Source organism: Mytilus trossulus, chromosome 2 (assembly GCF_036588685.1).
Source record: "Mytilus trossulus isolate FHL-02 chromosome 2, PNRI_Mtr1.1.1.hap1, whole genome shotgun sequence".
Lineage (NCBI taxonomy): Eukaryota > Metazoa > Mollusca > Bivalvia > Mytilida > Mytilidae > Mytilus > Mytilus trossulus.
In genome coordinates, this window is record NC_086374.1 from 96,205,990 (window position 1) to 96,233,364 (window position 27,375).

Sequence of the window (27,375 nt, forward strand, 5' to 3'; positions counted from 1 at the left end):
AAATTTTGCACACTAACCCCTACTTTTCTTTTATATTTTTATTACATAAAGTGTAAAAAGACATATTTCAAAGTCTTATAAAATCCTGGGAAGTAACCTTGACTAAACCATGACCATCTTAACTAAACCAAGGAGATTATAACATACTTGACTAAACTATGACAAAATCACAGAAATAAACGCTACTCGATACTATGACGTTACTATCCCCATCCCGATGATGTAGCCTTCTTTTTCGTTTTACAGATACACTTGATTCTTTTCAAGGGATGTTATAATCGATTTCAGAATCGTTTGATTTAAAGTTGGACATAAAAATCTCCTGTCTGTCAGATGAAGTAATTCCAGACGCAATCCATCGAGATTTTTTTAATATTAAACATATTTTTCATTGCAGAAAACATATTTTTGGCATGAAGTGTTTACATATTTTCGATTTCTTATTTTTTTCGATTCGCACTTTCCAGATACTGAAAATACTAAATCAATATAGAAATATACTGTTAATATACATTAAATGGACATATCGTGATAATCAAAAACCAATTATTTTTGTTAGTTACCTTTTTGAACTTTAACTATTTATGTAGAACATCCGGATCTTTTGTGGATTTAAATCATCCTTTCCAATTATTCGGTTGATTAATATAGGATACATTATTCAACAACACCCTCTATATTATTTTTACAGGCCAACTTGACATGGAACATCTTCTGCTGTACCGTATTGTTGTTCTTGTTTTATTAATTGCTGGATTTGTTCTATGTTTCTTGTCTTTGATACTACCTTATTGGATAAGGTTTAACACGGATTTCGTCTCTGGTTACCAGGGATTATTCTTTATATGCATCTACAATCATGGCGGTAGTGTTCCTTGCAGCAATATTATGGACTCCAAGTTGAACGTATACGGTAAGCATGCTTTTTATTTATTTATTACTGAAAATTCAGCTTTGAACTTCCTATCAGTGACTGCAAGAACTCTCTGATCGGAACTTCCCATCAGTGACTGCAAGAACTCTCTGATCGGTATAACTTCCCATCAGTGTCTGCAAGAACTCTTTGATCGGTATAACTTCCTATCAGTGACTGCAAGAACTCGCTGATCGCTTTTTTGTACCTTTTATCACTTTGAAAGTTATATGATTTTTTTAATCTTTTTTTTATTTTTTTTTATCTTACGTGGCAAGTCCTTTGCAAATGATTTTGTTTGTACTTATGTTCTGTTGTCACATACTCTAATGTCGGATAAGGATTAAGCACCAATTAGCACACAATTTTCCTCCTCTTATTTTATGAGTACGTCCTAAGCCAGACGCTTGGTATTGATAACAAATGTCCTTGTTTGCTGTCTGCCATATTGGTTTGTAATTGTTGTTTAAAAAAACCCAACCTAAGTGTAAAATGTATCATAAGTCTAAAATAGTCCTTAACAATTCAACGAAATATTTTTATAGTAAGAATGATTTTACACTTAAGTTTTTTTTGTGAAAGGACTACTGGTCATTTGTTGGAATCCTGGATGGGTTTACATAGATATTAGATAAGTGCAAATGAGACAGCTCTCCATCCAAGTAACAATTTGTAAAAGTAAACCATTATAGGTCAAAGTACGTTTTTCAACAAGGAGCATTGGCTCACACAGAGCAGCAAAGCTATAAAGGGCTCCAAATATGACTAGGGTTAATCACATGGAGTCGTTTAGGAGCCTTTATATCTGAATATAGGCTTTATGTTTTGCTAATTTTGCTAATTATTGAAGGCAGTTTAGCGACCTGCAATTTTCCAAATTCCTTTTCAGTTGGTCTCTGGTGGAAAATTGTCTCAATGGCAACCATTCACATCTCTATATGAATTTATATATAAATATATATTTGCTATAATTCTCATGACACTTAATCGAACGCGGTCTCATCTCATGAATAATATTGACGGCTAGCTTTATGAATATTCACGCCGGCTGGCATCACACAAGTTCGTAAATTCGTAATATGTTTGTTTTTTATAGTGATTACGTCTATGTACAAAATATATGTATCGTCATATATATCAATTGGAGAATTTCCATCACTAGGATGTTATATTTTTTTCTCATTACACATTTATAGCTTTTTGGAATTTTGGATCCTCAATGCTCTTCAACTTTGTATTTATTTGGCTTTTTAACTATTTTGATCTGAGCGTCACTGATGAGTCTTATGAAGACGAAACGCGCGTCAGGCGTATAAAATTATAATCCTGATACTTGTGATAACTATTTACACCACTGGGTCGATGCCACTTCTAGTGAACATTTCATCCCCGAGGGTATCACCAGCCCAGTTGTCAGCACTTCGATGTTGACATGAATATCAATTATATGGTCATTTTTATAAATTTTCTGTTTAGAAATCTTTGAATTCTTCGAAAAACTAAGGATTTTCTTACCCAAGGAGTAGTTTACGTTAGCCGTGTTTGGCACAATTTTTTGGAATTTTGGATCCTCAATGCTCTTTCAACTTTGTATTCATTTGACTTTTTAACTATTTTGATCTGAGCGTCACTGATGAGTCTTATGTAGATGAAACGCGCGTCTGGCGTATAAAATTATAATCCTGGTACTTTTGATAACTATTTACACCACTGGGTCGATGCCACTCCGGGTGGACGTTTTGACCCGAGAGTATCACCAGCCCAGTAGTCAGCACTTCGATGTTGACAAGAAATATCAATTATATGGTCATTTTTATAAATTTTCTGTTTAGAAATCTTTGAATTTGTCGAACAACTAAGGATTTTCTTACCCCAGGAGTAGATTACCTTAGCCGTGTTTGGCACACCTTTTTGGAATTTTGGATCCTCAATGCTCTTTAACTTTGTATTTATTTGGATTTTTTAAACTATTTTGTTCTGAACGTCACTGATGAGTCTTATGTAGATGAAACATCCGTCTGGCGTATAAAATTATAATCCTGGTACTTTTGATAACTATTTACACCACTGGATTGATGCCACTGCTGGTGGACGGTTCGTCCCCGAGAGTATCACCAGCCCAGTAGTCAGCACTTCGATGTTGACATGAATATCAATTATATGGTCATTTTTATAAATTTTCTGTTTAGAAATCTTTGAATTATTCGAAAAACTAAGGATTTTCCTACCCCAGGAGTAGATTACCTTAGCCGTGTTTGGCACACCTTTTTGGAATTTTAGATCCTCTATGCTCTTCAACTTTGTATTTATTTCACTTTTTAACTATTTTGATCTGAGCGTCACTGATGAGTCTTATGTAGATGAAACGCGCGTCTGGCGTATAAAATTATAATCCTGGTACTTTTGATAACTATTAACACCACTGGGTCGATGCCACTGCTGGTGGACGTTTCGTCCCCGAGAGTATCACCAGCACAGTAGTCAGCACTCCGATGTTGACATGAATATTAATTATATGGTCATTTTTATAAATTTTCTGTTTAGAAATCTTAGAATTTTTCGAAAAACTAAGGATTTTCTTACCCAGGAGTACATTACCTTAGCCGTGTTTGGCACACCTTTTTGGAATTTTGAATCCTCAATGCTCTTCAACTTTGTATTTATTTGGCTTTTTAACTATTTTGATCTGAGCGTCACTGATGAGTCTTATGTAGACGAAACGCGCGTCTGGTGTATAAAATTATAATCCTATTATAGACAAGAAAATACAAGACATTTTATATGTTACCTATTCCTTGAATGCTGACAAAAAATATTACAATGGATGGTTATATAATAACAATTATATACTAGGTATTTTTATGAGTATTTAAACTGTTAAATTAGGAATTAAAGTTGATAAGATTTGCAAATTTTATCAGTTTTTGATTAGAAAAAAAATAAGACTTGTTTTGAAAAGACTTAGTGATGTTTGTCACGTTCGTCATCAAGTTAAATGCAGAATTTCCAGCACAAGGATGTTAAAAACAATACATATGATAAAATCATTAAAACATTGTGTAGAAGAAAAGATATTTTGTATGTCACCGTTAAGTGCCGACAAAAATATTACAATGGATGGTTATATGATAACAATTATATAGTAAATTAGGAATTAAACTTGATAAAATTGCTAATTTCATCATTTTTTGATTTGAAAAAATCGAAGATTTGAGGTATAAAATGATTGCGAAATTTTAAGAAAAAAACACAGATATTTTGGGAATGGAAATGTTCAGGAACACAATACATATAAGAAATATTAAATTTTCTATATTACACTACTAGTTGTTACTTTATGATATGATACAAAAATTAACCCAAGAAATCGGTTTGGCCCCAGATGACTTTTAAAATGTTCATATCATTGAAAAAGCTCAAAATTATCTACCATCGGTGCAAAAATTCTATTTTTTTTTACTCGGTGACCTTTATTTTTTTATTATTCTTTTCATATAAGCTATACATAAACTAAATAATTGTAAAATTAAAGCGATTTCTGTAATTAAGTCCTTTTTTTATTTCGATATTACCTATTTTTCTCTTATTAGTTCAACAGAAAATAAACATTTACAAAAATGTATGCTTCTTTCATAGGCAGATTGTGAGCGTAAATGATCGGTGACCTCGATTTATTTTTCTATCAGGTATAAAGATAAAGTTCATTTATAGAAAAAAAACTAGCAAAATCTTATATGAAATTAAAAAAAATGATTTAGACTCAAAAAGTGTGTACTAGTATTATTACTAAGAAAATATCCTGAACATACCGAACAAAATTAATGAACATAGAAATCTAAGGCGTTATACAAAGAATTAACGAAATTCGACTATGCAATCAATCGGCGTTACGTTTCCACATGAAGATTTGTGTATACAAATAAAACAGTACATGTAGAACAGTTTACATATTTGTCGAACTGAAAAACTTGCCAGTAGTCAACTGACTTTATGGAGTCTAACCTCGTTGTATCTTGACCCTACCATACTTGACAAACTGTTCTGATACGAATTCAATTTGTTCGTGGTCTTTTTTACGAACTAGTGCGATTGCTGATGAAGACCGAATTTTGATGCAAGTTGTTGTTTAGATCTTCTGCAAAACGTCCATAAATAAATATATATACTTGGGTGACATGCATAGAAATGGAATTAAAATGAGAATGAAACGATTACGAACCACTTTTCGGTTCCTTTGGCTCCTGCGTTGAGAGTAGAAGCCCATATTTGCGGTGGTAACTTATGCCTCGTTCACACGTACATTTAATTCGAATAGAACTGAATCGAATGCGAATCGAATTCGGTAATCTCCTTCACACACTCTTCTGTTTTAATTCGAATTGGCTTATTCGAATTAACCATTTCGCATTAGGTTTACGTTTTTGTTAATACGAATTAAAAGTTAACGTCGTTATGACAGTAAAGCATTTGACGCTCATTGCAATTCGAATTAGAATTGACGTTAGGACGCAAAACGTTTCGAATGCGAATTAACCTAAATAAAATAAGTTAAAGCGAATCGAATTCGAATTACGTGTGAACTCAGCATTAGATTCAGCGGCAACGTTCTTTTCTAGGATGTAATCAGGAAAAAAGTCTTATGTATCAGAATAACCGTTTTTTACAAATGAAATACAGGTAAAAATGCGGAAAGATAGTATCTATCTATTTTGGAAAAGTAATGCACGAAAATGCGGAAACGTGAAACTGGAATTCTTCTAAAAATGCGGAAACGTTATACGCCCCAATCAATAAAGGAAGATATTACATTACACAGAACTATAGACAAATTGAAAAAAAAAAACTTCAAAGTCCAAAGAGGCTATTGAAGTCCTGGCAATACGTAGATGTGGACTTTGTGATGCAACACTTTTCAAAGTTTCATTTTGAGAGAATTCAACTTAACAAATATGAAATAGATGTTCCTTATCTCTTTAATTAGTATAATTGATTTGATAAATATGCATTTTTGATGTGATGATGGTGTCTTCATCGAATTCCATTATATAGAAAAAAAGAAACATCACAAAAATACTGAACTCAGAGGAAAATCAGTTTGGAAAGTCCATAATCACATGGCAAAATCAAAAAACAAAACGCATCAAAAACGAATGGACAAGAACTGTCATATTCCTGACTTGGTACAAATGTAGAAAATGGTGGATTAAACCTGGTTTTACTATTACCTATTCCTTGAATGTCAACAAAAATATTACAATCGGCAATTTATTTTCCGGAAATTGGCATTAATTTTCCGAAAAAAAAAAATTCCGTGAAAAAAGTCTACGTTTCCGGAAATATATAGCTTACATTTCCGGACAAATAGTAACGATTCCGTAAAATTAAGCTATTACTAGTCTTTCCGAGAAAATAATTAAGAAATTATACCTGTTGAACGAAAGCAAAGTCACCGATTTCAAGTTCTTATTTTGTACAACGAGGTCTATCTTCTGCTGTTTATATTTTCGTACGGCTGCGTTAAAGGACCTTTCAGGTACCATTTAGGTATTGAACTTAATTCTCGATTCAAAACTAAAATCAGAACTATAAATGCTTGTCCAAAAGGTAAAAACACATACTTCGGGGTATACCGCATTGAAAGGAGTAATGTCAAGAGCAACTAATCCGTCTGTATTAGTTAAATTATACAAAACTGTAGTCTTACCAAGCGTTTTTTATGACTGCGAAGCATGGAGTAACCTCAAATTCTGTGATATAACGACGCTAAATTGTTTTCAGCACTTCATTGTCAAACACATTTAGCTTCAAAAACTTCTTCCAGATCTGATATGTGCGAGAGGATTATTGGAATTCTACCGATTACGAGTTTTATTCACAAGAGAAAACTATTCTTTATTTCAAAAACTGTGTATGTTAGATAACAATTAGCTTTCAAAATAAACTCATCATAGATACCAGGACGAAATTTAGTATATATATACGCCAGACGCGTGTTTCGTTCACAAAAGACTCATCAGTGACGCTCGAATCCAAAAAAAATAAAAAGGCCAAATAAAGTACGAAGTTGAAGAGCATTGAGGACCAAAATTCCTAAAAGTTTTGCCAAATACAGCTAAGGTAATCTATGCCTGAGGTAGAAAAGCCTTAGTATTTCAAATAATTCAAAAATTTGTAAACAGTAAATTTATAAATATAACCATATCAATGACAATTCATGTCAGCAAGTCAAAAAGATTTTTTTGGTTCGACTATTTTCATTCCTCACATACCCTCACCGCCGTCACTATGGATACATGTTTGATGTTCTTGACATTCTAAGAACATATGAACTAACTCAATATCTTACTGAATATATCGATACAGGTAGTTTCCCATCAAAAAGTCAATGGAAATCGATTGTTCACAAAAAAGTTAACGAACAACAGTCAGTTAACTGGTTAAACCGTTTTACGTTAGATGACAATTTTATACGTTTTAGAAATACCCACAAAGCAGTTTCTATGACAAAGTTCTGGACAAAAAAACACAATCATTGGTAGACATACGAAATTCATATTTTATTACAAAACTGTTAGCTGATATACCAAATTCATCAGGAAATAATAGCGACGCATGCGAAAATGACTTTAATGATCATGTCTATGTACATGCATGTTGTTCCTGCATTTGCACTACAGAGCGGCGCGATTTGTGGTTGGATATGAACATGAATAGGACTAAAATAACACGAACATAATGCCTATCCATGTTAAAACTACAATAAAGTATAGCTTGCATCAATTATTTCGATTCTGAATAGGAAAATTAAGGTAATCTTTATGTCGGATAAGTATAAGGTGTAACACCACTAATTCGGGCCCAGCCAGAAAGCATATACCAGAAAGTAGTACATATTTAACACAAAATAGTTCCTACGCATGAGTGTAACTTTTGAAATATGAAGAATATTTAGGTTTTTTTTGTATCAAATGAAAGCTGAAGGACTGGTGATCATTGTAGAACACTTTTGGACTTTTAATTTTGAATATTAAAAAAACTGCACCAAATTTTAAAAAGAGGGTACATTTTGTCTGTTTGTCAGATCTAGAGTACCTGTTTTGGAACATTCGAAGTTCCGAGAACCAGTTCTGTCTTATATGCCATTAAAGGTATGTTGATTTTTTCGGTACAAGTCATCATAAAGTGTTGCTTTCAATTGAAATGATTGCCACTTTATTTGAAACAAAAGAGGTGTGTCTGCTTGAAACGGAGGAATTTAAAGCAATGGGACCATGAATTAGTGGTGTAATCCATAAGTGTAAAAGCGTTTGTGTAGGCTCTTCCATGAACCTCCCTTTTTTTTGTAAAACTGCCCTGTGATTTTTCAGAAGGGGTAGTTTGAACAGCCAGCATGAACAGTTGTTGTATCTAGGTCAAATATGTCAATTTCGGAATGCAACACATAACAGTCATAATAAATGAATTAGTAACATCATAAGCACCATTTAAGGGGGGACTCCCGGGTATAATTAGATATAGGAAGATGTGGTGTGAGTGCCAATGAGACAACTCTCCATCCAAATAACAATTTAAAAATTAAACCATTATAGGTTAAAGTACGGCCTTCAACACGGAGCCTTGGCTCACACCGAACAACAAGCTATAAAGGGCCCCAAAATTACTAGTGTAAAACCATTCAAACGGGAAAACCAACGGTCTAATCTATATAAACAAAACGAGAAACGAGAAACACGTATATATTACATAAACAAACGACAACTACTGTACATCAGATTCCTGACTTAGGACAGGTGCAAACATTTGCAGCGGGATTAAACGTTTTAATGGGCCCAAACCTTCTCCCTTTTTCTAAAACAATAGCATAACATCACAACATATAAAAACATACGATAAAATATCAATTAGCAGACTTAACTCAATCAAAAAACGTATGATTACACAAAGAACGAATAAATTTGATCTGCGATATCTGAATACAAATGCACAGTTAATTAAATATTAGAGACAAACAGTCATGACCAAAAGGCTATCAAACAAATTCAAACACACTGAGAAATATTTAACCAATCAATGTTCACTTTAGAAAAAAACCGGTTTTTGATAATCTTGAAGTTTATACAAATGTTGTAAGAATAAGTGAAAAATTGAAGATATTACAAATAATCAAAGCTGGTATACAGCCAAGATCCATATAAATAAAAAATGACAAAAAAGCATTATAAACAGTATCAACAGGTCGAATTAACAAGAAAATACGATTTGAGAGTACTCGCAGTTACTGACAGCTAGTTAAAAGCCAAAACCAATTAATAGTAAAAAATCATGCATCAGAGACTAAAATCGACTAAAACACATCACAGGAATTTAGTATTTTAACGTCATTAATAGTCAAAGAAGACATGACTTGTGCAATGCCAAAAATAAATGTATCGACAGGTAGTAGTATAGTGAAGAGCGACTTCTATAGAAATAAAAGTTAACGTGGCTGTGTCCCCTATACATCTCGCCTCAAAAGATAATGAAATTTAGTTATGTTTTAATTTGCTAATGACAAAATCAATATTAGTGCCAATGTGAACTATATTCAGAGATCTAATTACAATATTGGTACGATAACCCTTACTTATAAGTTTGTTTAAAGGTTCGATGAGTTTACAAGGATCACATAGTGATTTCCTCGCTTTAAGTACAATATTACCATAAAATTTAGGATGAGAAATACCATTTTTAATAAGCTTTCTACAGGTATAGCCAAATTTACTAATCAAATCTTTGTATCTATGAAAGAATTTAGTAAAAGTTTTAAGTAATTTATGGTATCGAAATCCCTGACACAACAATTTACCAGTGATGCATTGATTACGTTCGTTAAAATCTATGACATCAGAACACACACGGGCAAACCGAACGAGTTGCGATATATAAACACCGTATGATGGAGCCAAAGGCACATCGCCGTCTAAAAAAGGAAAATTAACAATAGGAAATGAAAAATCGTCTCTTTTGTCGTAAATTTTAGTGTGAAGTTTCCCGTTTGAAATTGAAATGTCTAAATCTAGAAAAGGACAACTGCTGCTGTTTATGTTAGATTTAGTTAAAGTAAGTTCGTTTGGGTAAATTTCTGAAGTATATTTAAAGAACTCTGGATTATTCAACGAAAAAATATCATCGAGATAACGGTAGGTATTTTTGAATGTATCAACCAAATGTAACAATGATGGGTCTTTACTGAGTTTGGTCATAAACTGAGATTCATAGCAATATAGAAATAAATCTGCTATTAAAGGGGCACAGTTGGTGCCCATAGGAATACCTACTACCTGACGATACACTTTATCGCCGAAACGTACATAAATGTTATCAAGCAGAAAGTTTAAAGCTTCAATCATATCCTCACATTTCCAGTAAGTGTATCTAGCATACTTTCCTTTTTCGTTACAGAAAAAGGCCTTAAACGAGTTACAGCAAATAAAATTACAATGAGATTTTTCGAAAGACCATTTTATCAAATACAAAAACTTTTTCTTTATAAGATTGTGTGGAAGTGTAGTGTACAGAGTAGAAAAATCATAACTGTCAACAGAATTGTAAGGACCATTGAAAGCATGTATTTTATCTAAAACCTCTAAAGAGTTTTTAACACTCCAAAAATAATTAATACCATTATTTTCATAAGCTTTATTACAAAAGTTAATAACCAGTTCTTTGATAGTAGTTAGGGAGGTGGTTAGAAGCACTGATAGATTAGTAGTAGAACACTTACTCGAAGCGGAGATGAAACGGAATTTAAATGGTTTTTTGTGTAATTTCGGTAACCAGTACATGGTAGGGACTTTCAAATGTTCGGAAGATGCTTTAAGCTGGGCAGTGGCAGTGGTATGCTTGTTAACGATTTGACTCTCTGTGGTGCGCACTGACCTGAATGTAGAGGAATTTATTATTTCGTTTTGAAGAACTTTCGTGTAGTATATGCGTCACACCACCACTACATTATTTGCTGCCTTGTCTGCCGGTACGAACACAAACCGCTCTGCGAGTACCTTGAGTTTGTTTTTTATTCTAGAAATGGGTATATCATGGTTCCTATTATTAATTTCAGAATTGTTTTCTAAATGAGATATTCGAATATCAACAGTATTCATAATTTTATTCAAATAACTGTCTAAAGATTTTTTATCGGATTTTTCACGTTTGCACCAATTTTTACAATAGGCAGACAGAGCGTCTTTAATGACCTGACGACACTGTTTCCAATCTATTGTAGATGGAGGACGGTATTTCGGTCCTTTCTTTAGAAAAGTTATGACTTCACGGTTATCGACTATGTTGAGGTCTCCTGTGATAACATGACCATAGGGAACATATTTAAAACTAGATGTTTCGCAATCTCAAGTGGAAGGAACATTATTTTCTATATTGACGTCTGTTGTAATTGACGTATAATTGAAAATCAAATTTCTGCTCGGTTTTTTATAAGAATACGAAATAATGGGTTGTTCTATATTATCAAAATATGGAGGTATTAAGCTATAGACAGAAGAGTCATTGAATATGCTAGACAAATTAATAAAATCAATACCTCTATTTATATATTTTAATTTGAGAAAATGTCGTTTACGATTTTCAGGTTTATCAATAATAGGAAAAAGCCTGTGATGACAAAAGGCTGTAATAATACGGGTGTATTCATAAAATGGGCTAAAAAAAGAAATTTTATCACACTCAAGAAAAATAGCATATAATTTACTTATAGGTATCTGACCCAGTTTGCATAATACTTGATAAATCAAATCTTTTTTTTTCTAATATAGGATTTCGCTATATTTTTTATAAATGAACTTTATCCTTATATATATGTGCTTAATAGAAAAATGAAATAAAAAAGTAGGGTCATTTAAACTCACATTCTGCTTCCGGAAGAAGCATACATTTTTGTTAATGTCTCTTTTTTCTGTTGAACTAATAGAAGAAATAGAGGTAATATCGGAATGAAAAAATAACCTAATTACAGAAATCGCTGAAATTTTATAATTATTTAGTTTATGTACTGACAGCGTATTTGAAAACAATAATAAAAAATAAAAGGTCACCGATGAGGTAAAAAAAAATCTTTAAAATTTAATGCCATAAAAAAATGGCTTTTTTGGCACCAAAGGGAGATAGTTTGGAGCTTTTTCAATGACTTAAACATATTAAAAGTCGATTTTTTGGTTGATTTTTGTACTAAATCACAAAGTAATAACTAATAGTGTAATAAATAAAATTTGTAATGAAAAAATAAAGGTTGATTTTTTTGCAGAATTGTTTGTACCCGCGAGCCTTCTTAAGAGTTTGAAAGTGCTTTCAGTTTTGGGAAATGTATTAAATGCATGATAATTTGATAAAATTCATTATTCTGAAGAAGTCAATATACGCATGTGCAAACAAATTTTATTAAATTTAGAGCGTGGGTTTGTTCACGAAGCGTTTGAAGAACGTCATATCATAATTTGTTATTGATTACAAGATTCAGGATTCAATAGTTTTTTTTTTTTTAACTTTTTCAATGTTGAAGGCCGTACGGTTGCCTATAATTGCTTGCATATTACCTAGTTGCTATCATACTTACACTTTTATTATGTTTGAATGTTATTCACTTGCATACATTTCCCTTGATTTAAAACTTAATTATTGCGTTTTCTTTTCATGGTAAATGCATTTCCCCCATTAAAATGTTTGATGATGATTTTGACATATCTAATTTGAACTGACACATCGACCTAGTAGTGAAATACCACTTAAGTTCGATGAAAATGTCTAATCAATGTTATTCGTTATGCTTAGTCAAATTAAATCCATAAACAACCTCAATAGTAGATCATGATATTTTGTAGGTGATAAATATATATTAGTTAAAACACGACAAGTAATATAGTTTATAACAAAAGGCAGCCGGCCATAAGAGTGATATAATCACAAATTTATTAGAAGAACGTGACTTATAAAAACACATTTTAGAAGTTAAAATCACGTGGTTTGATGCTGTCACCAGAAATTATTAAATCAGGTAAAGTAAATAACTTTCCTTGTCCATGATATAAACAACATTGGACAACATTTTGATATTAATCCTTTGAATAATTCCTGCTGTGCTGCAAGATCCAAGTAAATGCCACATTCTTTATGTTCATGTCCCAAATAAGGGCCCTGTTATTTCGTGGTTGTCAATTGTTTTTTTTTTTGTTGTACATATTTGTTTTCGTTTATTATTTTGAACATAAACGAGGCAGTACATTGACTACGGTTTTGTAAAGTGGGTTTATGGATTTTTCATCATGAATTATTACACGACAATCCTTCTTTATTTTCCTTTATTCAATTATAATGATTTGATTAAGTGCATCTAGGGATTTCGAAACAAACCGATGCAGTTACAATATGAATAAAAATAGTTGATCATGTCAAATCATGTCAACAGGAACACATAAACACGGAATGCAAGAAGGCATGTTTATGTATTTGTATGAACCAACATCATTACACAGAATACAAAAAAGATCTGTTCATGTTTTTATATGAACCATAATCATAACATGGAATACCAAAAGACATGTTCATGTGATTATTTAAAATGTCAAGTTATAATTATCCCGTTTCTAAAAAAAAAATTTAACAACTGTTCAAAGATTTACTTTTCCAACCTGACTGCAAAAAAATCACTCGCTCGGGAAAATATATGACCATACTCATCTTCTGTAACCGACATCAATAGAAAAAAAAGTTTCATAAATGATTGTATACCAAAATAACAGAACATAAGAAATCCTTTTTGAAAATCGATGAAAAAAATAACAAATACAACAAACAAAAATATACTACATAATCTATTAAAGTAAAGTTCATAACCCTGTTGACATTGAATTCTTTATGTTTATAATGCTTATTATATATTAATGTAATGGCTTGTTTTATTTGAAGTCGTAGTAATGCGTAATAGGTAAATTAATAAAATATCATTACTTAAGAAAGTAATGTCGACCGTGCTATCCTGTCATATAAAAGAAAGGTTTTCAAACCTCTCTTATAATGAGCAAATTCAAAACATGACACAGTTTTTATTGAAGTTGAATCTTCAGTAGGGCAATCGTATTTCTTGTATAATTCTTCCTTGTGCAAAAACACTGAGGCATAAGTATATCAACTGCAACAATTACGGCTATAAAATTAACGAGTATCATTACTACGTTTAAAACTTGAACTATATATAACAATTCAAAACATCAAACAAAATAGAATCAGAACAACAAATATACTACACTATTTAAATGCATGAGCCTGCTGATAGTTAAATTTATTCCGCAATTGGGTGTTCTACTATAAAGATACAGCCCTATAGATATCGCTATGCTGTTTCTGTATACAGATTTATTTAAGTTGAATCTTCAGTAGGGCAATCATATTTCTTGTACGTTTCTAGCTTATGAATAAACATTGAAGCATTAAGTATACTTATTGCAACAATTACGCCTGTAATAAAATGTGTAACAAAAACAACCATGTCAATTTCAGCATGCATGTTTACTAATTGTCAAATATGGACAAAAATGAAATGAACCTGATTGTTAATAACATGTGTGACTTATTTTTGAATTCTGCTAGGGCAACATTTGGGGTAACCAAAACTAGCGGGTTAAAGAAATATAATAACAAGCCTGTAAAATTGGATAAAGAATGGTTTGATTATGATTGTAAATTTGCTCGCCAAAATTATTGTAAACTCAAAAGAAAATTTAAGAACATTAGTTCTGAAGAAAATCGTCAATTATGAAATCTTCGGAGAAACAATACAAAAAAACTTTAGATAAAGCAATTATTGCTCATAGAAAAAAAATGGCGAAAAAAATAAACACATTGAGATCCAATAACTCAAAAGAGTATTGGAAATTACTTAACAGTAGAAAATAGAGAGCCCGACCTGACATCCCTATCAACAAACTATTCGATTTTTTCAAAAATCTGAACGCCGCCCCAGAAATTGAAGAAAATACAAATATTCTAACTCTAAACCGGAATGATGTCTAAACAGAAGAATTTCTAAAAACGAAATTCTTAGGGGATCAAAAACCTGAAAAATGATAAAGCATTTGGGGATGATCGTATTATAAATGAATATATCAAGTCTTCAGCTCGTTTATTCATTGAATTTTACGAACAATTATTTAACATTATATTTCGCACTGGTATTATACCTGACAGTTGGCTAGTTGGTTACATTAAGCCTGTTTATAAAAATGCAGGTAACAAGTTGGACCCCAAAATTTTTAGACCAATTACCATTTTGAGTTGTATGGGAAAACTTTTCACCGCAATTTTATGCGAGAGACTAAATCTTTTCTCTGAAGAATTCATGATTTTAAACGAAAACCAATGTGGGTTTAGAAGGGGTTATTCAACAACCGATAATTTATTTGTGATTCATACATTGTTTGAAATTTTAAAACTAAAAAAGAAAAAACTATTTTGTGCATTCGTCGATTTCGAAAAGGCTTTTGACACGATATGGCGAGATGCACTGTGGTACAAAATGCTTTTAAACAATATGAATGGATGTATGTATAATGTAATTGTAAATATGTATCATGGTACAAAGTCATGTATTTCATATAACAATGCCTTATCTGATTTCTTCCCATGTAGTAACGGTGTTAGACAAGGCGAAAATTTATCGCCTTTTCTTTTTTCTTTATTTTTAAATGATCTTGGTTCTTTTTTGCAAAATTGTAACCTAGAGGGCCTAAAATCAGTGTCAAAAGAGCTTGAGAAAAACTTGACATTTTTTTAAAACTTTTTATCATTTTGTACGCTGATGATACTGTTTTGATGGCCGAATCAGAAACTGAACCCCAAAAACTTTTAGATTGTTTCCAAGATTACACAGATGTATGGAAGCTAATTTTCAATTTTTATTCAATGGCAAAAAACTGGATATTGTTGATGAATTTAACTACTTAGGAATAGTTCTAACAAGAACAGGCAACTTTAATAAAACAAAACAGTTTAATGTAGAAAAAGCTACCAAGGCTCTGTACGAAGTGTTAAGACTAGGTCGACTACACAATCTTTCTATATGTAGTCAGCTGGATTTATTTGATAAAATGGTAAAGCCAATACTACTGTATGGTTGTGAAGTATGGGGTATTGGCAATAACGACATGATAGAAAGGGTTCATCTAAAATTTGTAAATTGTTATTAAGTCTGAAAACATTTACACCCTCTTATATGATTTATGGGGAGCCTGGGAGATATCCTATAGACTTGGACATAACAATTAGATTGATTTCATTTTGGGGGAAATTAAACTCTGGTAAAGAGACAAAACTATCATATATTTTATATAAATTGTGTTATCACATGTCTATTAATGACAATGTGAATTTTTCATGGTTAAACAGAATAAAGACTACTCTGAACGAATGTGGTATCCCAAATGTATGGGAAACTCAATCTTTTATAAATTGTAAGTGGTTAGGTTCATTCGTCAAACTTAGACTTAAAGATCAGTATGTACAAGTCTGGCATTCTTTACTTGAAAACTCGCCAAAAGCATTAAATTACAGACTTTTTAAAGATTGTTTTGGAAAAGAAGGTTATTTTGAAATTCTTGGGAACAAATTGTCTATTGTTTTGTGTAGACTTAGGACCACAAATCAAAAGCTCCCTATTGAACAGGGTAGATGGAACAATATAGTTAGAAACCATAGAATTTGTCTTCTATGTAATAAAAATGATATTGGTGATGAAATGCATTATATATTAGAATGTAAATACTTTGAAGAAAACAGGAAACATTGTATGTCAAATTATTATTTAAAAAATGCAAATATTGTCAAATACAATCAGATTATGTCTTCAAAAAACAAATCAGAATTGATTAAACTATGTAAATTCATAAAGATTATTAACACAGGTGTATGTGCTCCTGGCTGAAATGGACTTCATATATTGTATTAGCAACTATTTTGTTTGTTCTGTCTTGTTGTAAATATTGTACATAATTCATTGTCTTCTCTATACCTATGTAATATGGTTTATTGAGAATAAAGATAAAGAATTTGAAGCGTAGGACAACTCGTACACTCCTGTTTCAAAATGGACAATGTTTTGTTATTTGTTTTTACTGTTGAAATTAATGTTTATGTTAAAATAGATAATTATTCACATCGATCGATGTATTGTTGTTGACCATTCGGGTCTCAAGGAATTTCAAATCGAAAACAAATGAAAGTGTTTTTGCGTCTTTCAAAGCACAAATAATTTACAGAATTAGTTGCAGGATAAAGACAAAAACTGTTAAGTGTCTTTAAATATCAGCTGCATTTGTACGAGGTTAGGAAACAAGGTGTACATGCGATTTGACCATGAGGCCCGTGTAGTAATACGATACAGTAATCACACATTCTGCTTCAAACGGGTTTGCAAAAAAAGAATCTCGAATGGTCAACAATAATACATCGCTCAAGGTGAATAATTATCTATTACTATTTTCAACAGTAAAATCAAATAACAAAACATTGTCCAATTTGAAACAGGAGTGTACGAATTGTCCTACGCTTCAGACTCAACATTCACTAAACATGCATGCTGAAATTGACATGGCTGTTTTTGTTACACAATCATACACATTCAAGTTTTGAAATCGATAGTTGTCATCGTAGAAAAGACTGCTGTTCATGTGTGTATGTTATCAGTAAATTGGTGTGATTCTTATTGCTCTAAAGAAATGTTTGAAAACAAACAGAACGTATAAAAGTAATCGCAATTGATATGTCGTTGGAATGCGACTGCAATACACATTCTGAGGTCACGCAGGTTTATATAATACTCAGTCTGGCAGTGGGCGGAGCTTTAAACCGATATCTATATAGTATACAGATACAGCATAGCGATATCTGTAGTGCTGTATAAGTTTTATAGAACAACCAATTGCAGGATAAACAAATATATGATCGGTATTGTTTGAAATCTTTGCGATACATCAAAGCGAATAAAAAGATTGCTTCAAAAGTAGGTGATGTTTTGCCTACACCTTTATACTGTTATATGAAAAGTGAAATCACAAAAATACTTAACTCCGAGAAAAATTCAAAACGGAAAATATCAAACTCAAAATCGAAAGCTCAAACACATCAAACGAATAGACAACAACTGTCATAATCCTGACTTGGTGCAGGAATTTTCATATTTTGAAAATGGGGGATTAAACCTATATAATATATATATGAAGACTATTAATCCATAACTTTATGATAAGCAAATTTCAAATATGACACAGATTTATTTAAGTTGAATCTTCAGTAGGGCAATCATATTTCTTGTGCATTTCTTTCTTATGAATAAACATTGAAGCATTAAGTATAGTTATTGCAACAATTACGCCTGTAATAAAAATACACATTATTGCACATTTAAAAGTTAAATCATAAATTGTAAAATAAAATAACTCTATCCCTAAACCTAACCCTAACATGCATTGAAACACTTATTTCTATAAATGTACGACATAATACAGGAAAACATTCAATTAGTGAAAATTTTGAAACATGGATACCCCTTTACTGTTGGAAAGTTTTCACCTCAGCTTGGGATTATAATTTTTGTCTTATGAATTACTGTCCCAAAACTCCTCACTTTAACATTTTTGATCTGAGTCTTATGTAGACGAAACGCACGTCTGGCGTACTAAACTATAACCCTGGTATCTTTTATAACTATTTCTGGATTTTTTTTGTCTATAGTTATTTATATTTCGTTTGAAGCTACATGTGCGTTATTTTATATAATTTTGAAAACAATGAATCTGTTTAATTGAAAAATATCTTAATGTGATAATTTGCAATCTCTCTAGCAATACCAATATTCAGTTATATTTTCTGCTCACTGTTTATATCATGAAGTTAGGCGGAAGATAAATCATGATTTCCATGCTGTATTTCAAATTTACACATTTAACTCCGCATACACAGTGTATGTAAAGTGCGGATCCTAAAATATCATTTTTACTGTATATGCCATAAATGTCTACTGTAGAATGATAAATAAACAGACGAACTTTTTTTAATTTTTGAAGAAAATCAAGAAAATTAGTTAAAATGTATATGTTCAGAAATACATAATACTAATAAAACAAAGTAAGAGATGCGAGCGGGGTTTTATCGCGCCTAAAGCCATCCAGTTGTTAAATATATACCAAAATAGGTGAATATTTAGGACATTTCACGAACAGATCGTGCAGGTGCTTTATAACTTACAGGTTAGATGTTGTTGCAGTAAAAAATATTCATTTTAATACAATTATTAAAGTTGTATAACGTAGAATATGTTTTGTCATTCAGTTTCTTCATATTTAACTAAATTCCACTATGATGATTTCGTAATGCTAGTCATGTTTACTGTCGAATAATGATACTATTCTTTCATTTTCACTGTGGAGCGAATCATTATTATTGTATATGCGGTGCATTTTCACTGTATGATTTTATTTTATTTTATCTATTACAGCTCATTTCTTTAAGCATGTAGAGCAAGACTTTAGTTGATTTGCTTGCTTTTTTTTTTATTTGATAATCATTATGATAACACCCAATTTAATTCAAATATTAAAAATACAGGTTAAACTATGGGGCCGAAACTATGCCTATTCATATTGTTTAAAAATTTCAATCTTATTTACAAAGTTTGTATAAACAATTATACAAACAAAGCAAGCCAACCAAAGTTTTGCTTTACATGCAGTAGGAAATTAGCTGTAAAGCCTTAATTTAGCCGACTTGCTCAAACAATAGATAAAGTAAGAGAAAGATTTGATCAAATTTAACTTACGGAGGAAAGTTTGGTTTTAAAACACTCTAATAAATTCAATAGAAATAACATTAATTTCAAATGTATTCCATTTAGTTTCTTATAAAGCGTATATGGATCTTTATCCTTATTTTTTTATCCATTTCCATGACATTTCACCACTAATTACGTACATCTTGATATAGATTGCACCTTTGTTTTCCCGTTTAAAAGGTTTTACACTGGAGCCCTTTATAACTTGCTGTTCGGTGTGAGCCAAGACTCCATGTTGAAGACCGTATTTTGACGTATAATGGTCTACTTTTATAAATTGTGACTCGGATGGAGAGTTGTCTCATTGTCACATACGACATCTATATATGGCTCAAAAACGAAACGAGACGGGATAAAAAGGGATAAAAGAATCTACGCTACTTTTTTAATATATTTATAATGTGATTAATATTTGTCAAAATAGAGTAAAATAGTGGGTCGCATTTGGGTATAAGCGTCACGCCGGATTGCCGATTTTTTGCAAGCGTGACAGGTGAAAGTCAAATGATTGTGTAGTGAAAAACGGGAAATGAAGATTAGCGGAACACGGATAAAAATTAGAACTGCATAGTAGAAGCGGGATACGGGAATCTGACAAAACAATAAGCTGAATACGGGAATCTGACAAAACAGTAAGCGGGATCCGGGATCAGAACCCCCCAATGAGACCCAAGAATAAGATATTTTTGTATATTCATCCTATTGTTGCTGTCATGCCTTGAAGAACAAATGTATCCGATGCATGCATATTTTTTTTTTTATATTTTTTGTCCCTTTTTCAATTTTGTGGGGTCCAAATTTATAGACAAAAGTCCTTTAATATAGATATTTGGAATTCGTTGACATGCTGAATCTAACCGTGTATCTAGTTTGGGGATTTCTTTTGCCTAGTTGCTGAAATAGCCCACATAGAGTTCCAAAGGGTGTAAAATCAACAAAAATGAATTGTAGCATGCATTTCGCGTACAATAACCCAAATGTGCATGGTTTTACCTCTGCGGTAGTATCCATTCGCGGATCTACAATTTTTCATAAGTAGGAGCCCACTGACTGCCTAAGAGGGCCCGCTGCTGTCACCTTCCAGTGATTCCCTATATAAGTTAAAATCAAGGAGAAACGTAATCTGAAGAATACAATATGACATTTTGAGAATCGCTTGTGTTACAAGTTTGAAAAGCTATATATTTGATGAAGAATGAATGAGGAGTTTGTATTTCAATTTGAAAATACATGTTTCATCAATCCTAAAGTCATCAACTAAGGTTTTTTTCATTTGTTGCAAGTGCATTTATCACATAATTCTACAATGAAAATTCCTCGCATCTTTGAAAATTCTACATTAATAATGACTGCACTAACAGTGATAATTCATCGCATCTATAGTTAAAATGGATCGCTTTCAATAATCGATATGCTATATTATGATGCTTTTATAACACTTATTTGAACTTTAATGCTATGCTTGTATATTATAAAGACATATCACAATGAAAATATGTTAAAACTTAACTTAAAATCCTTTAACTTGATATTTTCAAAACGTAAACAAATACAGTTTTCCCATGATCCTTTATTCTACAATAGACATACCCGCATATAACAGTAAAAATGAACTAGCTGGATTCGCACTTTATATACACTGATACAGGTATACTTTTGAAAATATCCATCAGAAACAATTTTCCATTTGTGATCAGCCGTATCTTGAACGAGTTATTATTCTAGTTATCTCCCTTTGGTCGGTCGACAATTTGGACCTGTTCAATGATCTTCAATCGACACACGACCGGTTAACTAGCAATCTTCGATGACAATAGTCAACCATATATAATTTAAACACATACATCATAAATTGACTAAAGAAAGAAGTGTATGTTTGCAATATGCTTAGTGGCAAATTATATATATAAACTATACACTTGTAATCAATTTTGGAGAGTTAATCTATAAGGTATAATAGCATATATGTACTGAAAGTGTTGAGAAAAATACGTTTATTTTTTTAGTTTGATTATGATAATCAAAAAAAATGTGTATTCAGTTGCATTAAAAAGTAAAATCACAAAAATACTTAACGACAAGGAAAATTCAAAATGAAAAGTCCCTAATCAAATGGCCAAATCAAACAATAAGACAGACCAAACGAATGGACAACAACTGTCATATTCCTGACCTGTTACAGGCATTCTGTTGAATGCGATAGAAAAAAAATCAAAGATTAAGTAAATAAATTATTATTAAACCTTGGTATTATAATGTTATAAATTACCAGGCAAAAGATTTACGACTTAAACCATCTAAGATAGAAACATTCATAAACATGTAACTGTAAGGAAACCGGAAACAATTGTTATTGAAAACTTGATCAGAATTAAGACGGCTACAACAAACTTTGTATTCGGTGCTAAAATTCTAAAGTCAATCAAACAGATATTGTAACACAAAGATCGTATGTAATGAAGAACATGATCATATATTGTTATACATTTCAGGGAGTTACAAGATTCCGCAAGTGTTTATGAGCATCGGGTTTTCTTTCTACTTCATCTGTGTTGTTTTGGCCTCTTTGACATTCTTCTGGACACGTGACCTGAAAAAAATAAGAGGAATCAAGTTTGCTGCTGCATCATTTGCTTTTCTTACAGGTAATGTAAAAGATTTAATATCACCGAATCATGGTACGTCACATCCGATTTTATACGAAAAATGATCAAAATTAAAAATACTCCCTTGAATTTGACAGTTGTAGGAAATACATTCTGAATTTTATTGAATATTTATAAATCATAAACATTATACCGTGGGTTGATTGAAAGCACCATTACTTTTAATTTTGGTGTTTCTAAAAAATATTTTGAAAGTCAAATCTGAGATGACATGGTAACTAAAACATTTAAACAGGGAAACAATGTTTATCATCTCTCTATTTGTTAACTTATACTACTGTATATAGTTATCAAAGGTACAAGGATTATAATTTAATACGCCGCCAGACGCGCATTTCGTCTACTCAAGACTCATCAGTGACACTAAGATCAAACTAATTATAAAGCCAAAAAGGTACAAAGTTGAAGAGCATTGAGGAACAAAAATTCCAAAAAGTTATGTCAAATACGGCTAAGGTAATCTATTCCTGGGAAAAGAAAATTCTTAGTTTATTACAGTGTATGCAATGGGATTTTATTTGAAATAAATACTGCAACACTGGAAAGGAAAAAAACTTAACCCATGTTGAGAAGGTCTATATTTGAAACAAAGATAAATTCTGCACATTGTTTTGAAAAATATCCGTTTGACAATGCATGATAGGCGAAAACAATTATGGTGGTACATTGTAAAATCTTCTTTGATTGATGAATGTTTTGGCTTAAGCTACCAATCTTTACTTAGTTTGCTTTGATTTTTTTTTATGACGATTTAAAGTTTATTCCAATAGAAAAAAACTCGCATATCTACATGTGATAATGAAATCTTAAAAAAAATTATTGACGTAATTATTTAATAACAATGTTTATATAATTAATATCAACATAGTAGCAGTACAGTATCAATCACGTTCGACAAAATAATTTTTTTTTTAACAATATAATCCCAACTTGATCTTATACAGATCAACTGGTAGTTCTCGACATTCCAACCCAAAACAAAAGATAAAATCTTTACTGAATCGTAGTTTGCCTTGTTTTTCAAAAGAGAATTGTTTCCTTGATTCGCAATCCTCATGGTAATGCCATTAAAAATGTGATGTCTAGTACATATACAATTAAAATGTTGTCGAAAGCGCCGTGTTATTGAAATGTTGCATCCGGGAAATGTGAATGAATTGATGTGTGTGTAAAAAGTAGATTATAAGTATATACTTTTTGGGATAGAATGCCCAAAAAAAATTAACTTTGCTTTTAAAAAAATAACATAAAATTATTTTTTTATTCCGATCACCAGGTGTGTGTGAGAGAATGTGTTTAATAATGGTTTATTAATTCCAAGCTATTTTATTACAATTTTCATATTTTTGTTTACAGCGATTTGCTTGGTAGTCGCTGTTGTTGTATTCCACAACTATCATGACAAAGAAACTAAAACTATAACTTATGGATGGTATATTGCAGTTATAAGTCTTGGTTGTGTAACTTTAGCCTGTCCATGTTATATTGTTGATGGTTGTCATACTATCAAACAAAAAGACGAAAAAGTTTCGACAACAAATACAGCTCCCTGTCCTACTGCTCTCACTGTCTATGAAAGACAGAAATTAATAGATGGCTTTAATAGTCCCTGTCCTACTGCTCTCACTGTCTATCAAAGACAGAAATTAATAGATGGCTTTAATGATCAAATGTCAAAACAGCAAAGCCAGTTACCGGAACCACTTGGATTAAAAGGTAAATTTGCTGTCTTATATGGTGTAACAACCTTAGAACTCCCTCCACCAAGACCAATAACAACTGATGACAGCGATGACGATACTTATAAATTAAGGCCAATGAAAACTTTAAAACAAGCAATGGTTGTTCCACCGGTTTCTGGGTATAGCTTTAAAACGATAAATGACTATGATAACAACGAAGAAAGTTTTGTTCATCCACCTCCGAAAATTGTCAGTTCAGATTCTCCTCTTAAAGACATTTTACGCAGAAACTTACAAACTCATTCCGGTTATGACAGTGATGTATCTAGACAATCTAGTTGTTATAGTTTAGAGAGTGGCCAGATTGATGATAGTGACCTTGAAATCTATTTGCTCACAAAAGGTTCTAGGTCAAATATGGGAAGCGATAAAGATCGTCCTCCAAGTCGTGAAGCATTCGGTAAAAGGAAAATTAAAACAAAACATAAAGTTTCTTCACGAATTGTTGACGGAAAAAATGTTACAGATATCGCACATGAAGGATTACCCACTATACATATCATTGGTCCAGACAGAGAGTCAAGTGACTATAAAGAACCCAATCCTTTAGGTTCATCAAGTGCACTACCAAGAGAAGATGAAGTACTATTACCATCTGAAGCTGAAAATGATGACGACACATATTACAAGGCTAATAAGAAATCAGCATCTACACGATTGAGCAGACGTCATAAACAAGAACATGACAATGAGGCTTATGCAAAATCAGACGATGAAATTTACAGAGCAAGATATGGTACACGTTCTCCATACACGGAAAAGAAAGATGCACATCGAGAAATGGGGGAATATGATGACAAACCACAAAAATCTCGAAAGAAATCTAGTAAGAGCAAGAAACATCGCAGTAGAAAAGAACGTAGGGAAGGAGAAAGTCCAATGTCTCTCAGAGATGTAAATACAACAAAAGAAGACAAATCGAACAAATCAACCGCAAAAGGGGATGATGTATATAATAAAGGCGTTGAAGTAAGTACAGGACTACCAAAAGAAAATACAAATTATTCGGACCAGACAGTAGATCGCTCTAGTAAGCGCATAGACCAAAGCGAAAATCGGCATGTCGAAAAATCTGAAGAACAGGTCTTTGAAAAAAAGAAGTACGACAAACATGATGCAGACAGGACAAAAAGCCATGATCAACTGTATGACGATGAAGGAAACAAAATCACCTACAACCAAAAAAACGACAAAAAAACAAAGAAACGCCATTCAAGTAAAAAGAAGCATACTAAACCCTATGTCGGTACCAATCTTACATATGACAAGGTTGACACAGATTTGGTCAACGGTGGTTGTGATCATACAGCTCAAATACAGCAAGATGAAACATTCGCATTGGTAGAACAAATACTGAAAATCGAATAAATGAGGAAAACGACGAGACAAAGTTATAAAGAATTGCAATATTTATTAGGAAAAAATAGATAATCTTATATTCCATTATTATATTTTATCTATGTAAATAATGCACAACAGTTAGAATAAGATTTTTTTTTATCCCTGATGTATATCAATTTGATCTGTTTAATGTCTTGACTAAATATTAGAATTGACAACAAGTAAAAAATATATAGATACTAGAACACCCCCGTGATGTCGCGGGTCCGTGACTGAATTAAAGAAATAAAGAACTATGCGCAAGCCTTATTTTAGTATTAGTATTGTCATCTGATAAAGTCATGCCGATTATAAGATACAGTTTTCTCTGCTTTCAAATCTTTCTGTTTGAACCCGTCGAACTGGAACTTATCAATTATTGGTAATATTAATTATTTGGAAAACAAAAGGTCCTGGAATGGAGTATTTTTTAATCAACAGCATTGTCCTATATTATAGCTATAAATAAAGTTGAATTCTTTGATTCGCTGTTTTACGTCATGCACGCTAACAAATTAAAAACTGCACCTATACGCCTTATTTTTTAGTCCAGATTTTTAGTATTCCTATTGTTATCTTAGAAAGTCTTACTGATTAAAATACTACAATAGACCTGTAACAATTTGACAATTTAGTAGTGTCAACCCTATGATTATGACCCGTGTATATAGCATATCAATCCTGAATAGGCATATTAATCATGAATACACCGTTTGCTGGTGCGCCTGTCAGATGCGGAACGTACAGATAAGGTAATAGGTAACAGGTGAATATACTATTGGTATCGGTATCGGACTTGACCCGGAACTTCTTAATCATTGGCAATATTAATTACGCGGAAAACAAAAGGGCCTGGAGTGGTGTAATTTTTAATCTACACCTTTGTACTTTATTAGTTATATATAAAGTTGAATTCTTTGATTCGTTGTTTTTACGTGATGACGGCTGACAAATTGGCCCTCGTAATTTTAGTATTATAGATATATTCAATGCATATATCAAGCGAAAAGAGGATGAACAAATTTGTTTTTTTATGAGTAAACACTACAAAACTCATTAGTGCAAATGCAAAAAAACACATTTTAACCTGAAACAATTTTCTTGCACTGTTTAAAAATCAAGAAACTTAATATATATATAATGTACATAGCATGTGTTAAGTGTCTCATAAGTCAAAATGATGACTTGGTATTAATTGTTTTATTGAATACTGTGATATGTAAATATTTGTCAATCAATATGTGACACTATAATAAAATAAATATTTATTTTATTTATTTATATCTTTATTCGACTACACAAATCGTATAGTTGTTATATCAGATAATTATAAATGATAATTTTAATGGTAAGCTTCTCTTACGTGTTTTTTTTAAATGTTATTGAGTAATGTAAACGCGACTATGATAACGGTATCGATACTCGATATTTTCAAATGAAAAAGTAAAATATGAAGAAAAAATGATAAAAATTAAAGGTCCAGGTCAAATTTCATCATGACCTGACATTGACCTCAAATTGAAGGTCTAAAACTAGTGATCATTTTTGCAGTTTATAGTATGTTTATATATGTTACCATTAAAAAGATATTCACACAATTCTATACTTTAAAGAATCGTCCCGTCGTAACTTTTGAACAGACAGTCGGACATAATTGGGCTTTCGTATAAAATGTAGCACTCGTCGAAAGGAACATTTTATACGATGTATGTATGCAGCAACCTCTTATCGTTTTCTTAAGATTGAAATTGCACCTTAATGTGTGTTCGCACTCAGCAAATTAAAGGTCACATAAACTAAATA

At 31.8% G+C, this 27,375-nt stretch overlaps 1 protein-coding gene across 1 annotated transcript; it reads left to right on the plus strand.

The window, feature by feature from the left end:
- Positions 1-701: 701 nt before the first annotated feature.
- LOC134705557 (uncharacterized) lies at positions 702-25,766 on the plus strand. The gene is made up of 3 exons (XM_063564274.1): positions 702-913; positions 22,277-22,429; positions 23,807-25,766. Exons 1-3 carry the CDS (start codon positions 703-705, stop codon positions 25,558-25,560), a joined length of 2,118 nt encoding a protein of 705 aa, XP_063420344.1. The 5' UTR covers position 702; the 3' UTR covers positions 25,561-25,766.
- Positions 25,767-27,375: the final 1,609 nt, after the last annotated feature.

Bases quoted from the DNA above. Each gene is read 5' to 3' on its own strand.
- LOC134705557 (XM_063564274.1), top strand. From the start codon at position 703: ATGGAACATCTTCTGCTGTACCGTATTGTTGTTCTTGTTTTATTAATT. The intron at 914-22,276 runs GTAAGCATGCTT...TATACATTTCAG, and splicing joins CTCCAAGTTGAACGTATACG to GGAGTTACAAGATTCCGCAA. The intron at 22,430-23,806 runs GTAATGTAAAAG...TTTTGTTTACAG, and splicing joins ATCATTTGCTTTTCTTACAG to CGATTTGCTTGGTAGTCGCT.